Source organism: Sinocyclocheilus anshuiensis, unplaced genomic scaffold, assembly GCF_001515605.1.
Source record: "Sinocyclocheilus anshuiensis isolate Anshui unplaced genomic scaffold, SAMN03320099.WGS_v1.1 scaffold247, whole genome shotgun sequence".
Taxonomy (NCBI): Eukaryota; Metazoa; Chordata; class Actinopteri; order Cypriniformes; family Cyprinidae; genus Sinocyclocheilus; species Sinocyclocheilus anshuiensis.
In genome coordinates this window covers 714,733-720,196 of record NW_015552543.1, presented here as the reverse complement: position 1 = coordinate 720,196, position 5,464 = coordinate 714,733, and the positions used below count along the sequence as shown (strand labels likewise).

Genomic DNA, 5,464 nt, shown 5'->3' with positions numbered 1-5,464 from the left:
CTGCAAATCCAGCTTTGCATCACAGGAATACATTACATATTAAAATACGTATTTAAATTGCAATAATATTACAGTTTTTATTGTACTTTGATCAAATAAATATCATTGGTAAGCTTGTAAAAAACAGTTAAACTCTTACTGACCCCAAATGTTTGAATGGTAGTGGCCTATGTCTTAATATATTGGATGAGATATTAAACTCACAATTGTAGTGTTGTAAATGTATTAGTTCTTTTATCATATCACAATTTAAACGGAGTATTTTTTACATTTCAGTCTATGTCAGAATTTCATGTTAAATTCAATGTTACTTCTTTCTTTGTCATTATTTGTAAAAAATTACAAGCAATTTCTAAGAGAAGATTGTTTCAAAGTAAATCCTAAACCATGTGTTATTTGGATTGAACTTTTCTGCTGAAAAATTTATAATTTATTAAGAAATATTTCAGGTGTTTCTTCAATTTTCCATTATCTAATTTTAATATTTCAGATAGTTTTAATTGGTTATTTGTGAATATTTTCCTTTGTCCTCAGTGTCAACTTCAATTCTGTTAGTCTTTGTAAAATCCCTAAACTAACAAAAGTCACTTAATGACATCATCTTCCAGGAAGTGACACCATTTTTTTTTAAATATAGATATAAAACAAGCAACTGATTTAAAGAAATCTGTGACGAAGTTTAGTTGGTTTGTCTCCCTTTTGATAAAATGACAGAAATCCAGATAAAATCAACATTTTAAAGGATTAAAAGGTCAAATAATATCAATTTAAACATCAAATTGACCCTTTCATGTAAAAAAAAAACAAAAAAAAACACTAGCTGCAACAGCTAACTTTAGCTCTTTATTTGCATCCTCTTATGAATCCTGTCATAAGACACGAGTCGAAGTGTCTGATCTTGATCACAGCATATTTCTGAAAGACTGCAATTCTTTAGAAATACTTACAACACAAGCATATTCAATTTATAGCTACAGAGGTGAAAGGTACTGCATAACTCATCTCTGGAATGATGTTTAACCAGATCTGAACAATGAAAATCTCATCATATACATGCATGCTTTAATCATACAACAATAGTGAAGAAAAAAATGAAGCAACTCAAAAAACATTTATTATCATGTATTAGGAAAAATATTCTTCTTTAAAAATATTCTTATTATTTTGGTAATTAAATAAGATCCTTGTCGCATCATCGGGGAGAATGGCAATCAATGCAATTAATAAACCCCAAAGTCTATTATCAGACAGAAGTCCACCACCATAAACTGTTTATGTACTTCAAATGGCCCGAGTCCAAATCAAAGCCATGGGAAAGTTTTGGAATAGGCAAGTATATCTGCCGTCTCTCTCATAGCATCACTATTGCCAAGTGTGGTTTCAGCGGAGCCATTTGCCTGTAAAACAAACATTTTTGTTTATTTAGTTTAACACATTGACTGTATCATTCAGAATACTGAAAAATAGAGTTGAACGAATCTTACCCTTAGTGACACCAAAGCAGCTTTCACAGTGAATGGCACGGCGGTACACCCACAAACTGTCCCCTGCCTTCAGGTGTCCCAGAGAAACATTACACACCCCACACTAAAAAAAGAACAAAATAAAATAATACTAATAATAAATAATTTTCTTTAATAAAACATAAATTCTATACTTCAAATTGTATCATTTTTGTTTTTATTGAAATTTAAATATTATAGTTATGTTATAAAGTTATATATATAGTTAAAAAAGACACATTTTAATACATTAATAACACCACCAAAAATCTTCATTCTAAAATAAAACGTTAATATTTCACACTGCACTCACATAAGTACTGATTGAATGAAAACAATTACTACACATTTTTAAAGAGCTTAAAAATAGCTAACCTTGAAACAACTTGCGTGACAGTTGATATTCATGTCATCCAAGACAATCTTTTCATCGGTGTACATGTTTTTATGGCAGACCGTGCAGATGTCCTTCCCACTTACTACCCTGCAACAAAGTGATCCGCATTTCACATGTGCACTAAATCTCACATCAAGCACAATTAAATATGTATTCTTTCCGCTTCCATACCTTTCCGGTGATGTGTACGCAGTCGTGGTGGTTTTTGATGTGAGCGAGTCAGACAGGTAATCAGCAGGCCTGTGGACAAAGTGACATAACTAAGTCTACAAACCTGGTCAAAAGTAATCGGTAATTCTTGGAACAGAGTAGTGTTTTAATTGACAAGACATCTGAATATGTCGATGTGGATACTGAACCTGCTCTCTGTGTATGATGTCCTGGTGTAAGAAGGGCTTGTGACTGTACTCCACTCATCTCTATATGCATTTAAAAAAAAGATAAATTAGTGTAATAAACAACAGATAATGTATCAGGCAAAGATGCTTGAATAAGAAATACCATCCTACCTCTCATTTGTTGAATACACGGTTCTGATGGATTTGGAGACCGATACATCCTCGTGACTGTAGGAACGATAAAAGTCCATGATAGCATAAACACTGCTGCAGTGAGAGTGAAGCTCTAATGGAAAGTCGTGAGCTCTAAGTATGAATGTGCAGCTGCTTTTGTGCTTTTAGCCTGTCAGTCGTAAGACTGGTTAAACTACTTAAAGGCCGAAGCAAATGTCAAACTCGCCACGAATGGGTTCACACCTTATAAATATGTAAATGCCACATACCTGCTGTCAGGTTTTGTGTTGGCTGACTTGATTGACGCAGGTATGAGAGTATCGAACAGTTGATCCTCAGTGCTGAAGAAAAGCATCGAGTCAGTGATGTTCTTTGTCTGAGAAGCATTGACGGGTGTGGAACTACTTGGAAATATCTGTCAGGTTCTTACCTCTTTGTGGATCGGACAGAATATGATGTTGTTTTAGTTGGTGAAACATCCTCTTTGGTGTAGGTTTTGATGCTAGAATTGAACATGTTATGAGGTTAATAGAGCAGCCTTATTATTTCAGGCTAGTCAGCAAATTGTAAGCTGGGGTTACTGTACCTTGTGGTGGTCTTGACAGGTGAAGTTGGTCTAGAAAAAAATGATAATACGTTTTAGGTCAATACACTCAAAATACAACACATATATATAAAAATTAAATATATATAATTTATAGGTTAGATTTTACTACAGTGGTTTAGGACAAAAATGTCCTTCAAATATTGAAGTTTATTAAACTGTTCGGTATAGGCCAAAACTGTCAAATAGAAAGTTTTAATTTAAAAGGAGATTTTAAATGATGTTTGAATAAACTTTTGTCTTGCTTTAAAGTACACTTACTGTAATGCATTGACTAGCATGCATGTAAAATATGTGATTATAATTAACTGTAGTTTTTTAAAATTTAATATTACTTTTAAAGTTGATACATTTTAAATGCAAAAAAGCAGTTTCCTAATTACAAATGTACTTTAGTCCTCTTTAAGTGGGTCAAGTTCAACTCACTGCATTTAATATGAATGCAAACTATAATACAATTGAATTACATTGCAATTAACATGCAATTAAGTGTCTGAAAACATTACATTCAGTTCACACTCGAGTATGTTCTTTTAAAAGTATGCTAAAGTATATTTTTTCTAGTGCTGTCAACCGATTAATCGCGATTAATCGCATCCAAAATAAAAGTTTTTGTTTACATAATATATGTATGTATGCTGTTTATATTTATTATGTATATGTAAATACACACACATGCATGTATATATTTCAGAAAAATATGTTATGTTTATATATTAAATTTATTTATTTATAATATAAATGTTATGGATATAAACATAAACGTAAATATTTTCAAAATATATACTATATGTGTGTGTATTTATATATACATAATAAATGTACACAGTACACACATATATTATGCAAACAAAAACGTTTATTTTGTATGCGATTAATCGCTTGACTGCACTAACTTTTTCACAAGGGATTCATTTGTAACATTTATAAAACAGCTGAGGATTTAGACAAAAGATAGAGCTCATTTATTTACCTATTCTATCAATGCATGATTATATGGTTTGCTGCATTTTTAGCTCCATAATTTTTCCCCTGTTGTGCGTGAACTATTAGAATAGATGTCAGACATGCAAGTGATTTGTAGGTCGTGACCCTTGGGTTGAGAAGCACTAATCTATGACACTCACACATCACTGATGTCCTTTGAAGACTTCACCATAACCACTTCAGTCTTGTAGTCACTTTAGAGACACAAAACAAGTGCAGTGAGCAACAATTCAGTCTCTAAATGCAGGTTCATGTCATTGCACTGCACTGTTTTTTTTGTTTGTTTAAACTAGAATTGTGATGTGAATCTTTCACCTCTTTGTGCTGTAGGATGTTGTTTTAGGTGGTGAAACATCCTCCTTGGTGTAGGTCTTGATGCTGTAAATGAAACAGGTTAAGAGGTTAATAAAAGGTATTAGTAACTGCATTTTTTCCAGATTAGTCAGCCATCTGCAGCTGTATGTTTTTCTGGTTATTCAGCAAGGCTGTGGTTACTGTACCTTGTAGTGGTCTTGACAGGTGAAGTTGGTCTAGACAAAAATAATTATGCTCATTGTTAATATATACACAAATTAAAAACAAACACACAAAAACAGTAATTGAATTATGAAATCCCATCATTTTACACAGATTTTAAATTGCACATCAAGCGTTCACAATGCAGTATACCAAAATAGTTTGTTCGAAAGCACACGGAAATGTCCTGTATTGGCCCAACAACATGAAAAAATAGTAACATTACACAAGCTGAATAAGAAAATCATTTTTGTTTACTAAATGTAATCAACAAAATGTATGGCATAACTTTAAAAAAGTTGTTTCTATTCAATTCATGAATGAATATATGGTAAGTTGCCTGGAGTATTGCTATTTAGCCTTTTTCCCTGCTGTCTGTGACTGTCAAAACAGACATACAGATCATTTGTAGGTCGTGACCCTTGGGTTGAGAAGCACTGATCTATGACACTCACACATCACTGATGTCCTTTGATGTCTTCACAGTAACCACTTCAGTCTTGTAGTCACTTTAGAGACACAAAACAAGTTCATTATTTTCTACAATAAATACTAGATTTTTACTATTAGTTGTGGAACTAGAATCTTATAGCATGCTGAGATTAGTATTGTGATGAAAATAATCTTTCTTAATGTTTTGTGGAGTAGGATGTTGAGTTAAGTTGTTTAGTTTATAGTAGTGTTGTCAAACGATTAATCACATCCAAAATAAAAGTTTTTGTTTACATAATACATGTGTGTGTACTGTGTATATTTATTATGCATATATAAATACACACACATGCATGTATATATATAACAAAATGTAAATATTTTCATAATATAAACTGTATGTGTGTGTATTTATATATACAGGTGCATCGCAAAAAATTAGAATATCGTGAAAGTTCTTTTTTTTGTAACATTTCAAAAAGTGAAACTTTCATATATTCTAGATTCATTACAT

At 32.0% G+C, this 5,464-nt stretch overlaps 1 protein-coding gene across 1 annotated transcript in view; it reads right to left on the bottom strand.

Annotated features, from left to right (window-relative positions):
• Positions 1-824: 824 nt before the first annotated feature.
• LOC107663996 (sciellin-like) overlaps positions 825-5,464 on the bottom strand; it is a 10,853-nt gene continuing 6,213 nt past the window's right edge. Inside the window, exons 14-26 of the mRNA XM_016454440.1 lie at positions 4,974-5,027; positions 4,503-4,532; positions 4,318-4,380; positions 4,143-4,196; positions 2,998-3,027; positions 2,842-2,913; positions 2,681-2,752; positions 2,409-2,465; positions 2,259-2,318; positions 2,071-2,139; positions 1,878-1,986; positions 1,485-1,587; positions 825-1,397 (exon numbers count right to left, since the gene is read on the bottom strand). Coding sequence (XP_016309926.1) covers positions 1,381-1,397; positions 1,485-1,587; positions 1,878-1,986; positions 2,071-2,139; positions 2,259-2,318; positions 2,409-2,465; positions 2,681-2,752; positions 2,842-2,913; positions 2,998-3,027; positions 4,143-4,196; positions 4,318-4,380; positions 4,503-4,532; positions 4,974-5,027 — 790 coding nt within the window. The 3' untranslated portion in view covers positions 825-1,380. The remainder of the gene's footprint in view (positions 1,398-1,484; positions 1,588-1,877; positions 1,987-2,070; positions 2,140-2,258; positions 2,319-2,408; positions 2,466-2,680; positions 2,753-2,841; positions 2,914-2,997; positions 3,028-4,142; positions 4,197-4,317; positions 4,381-4,502; positions 4,533-4,973; positions 5,028-5,464) is intronic.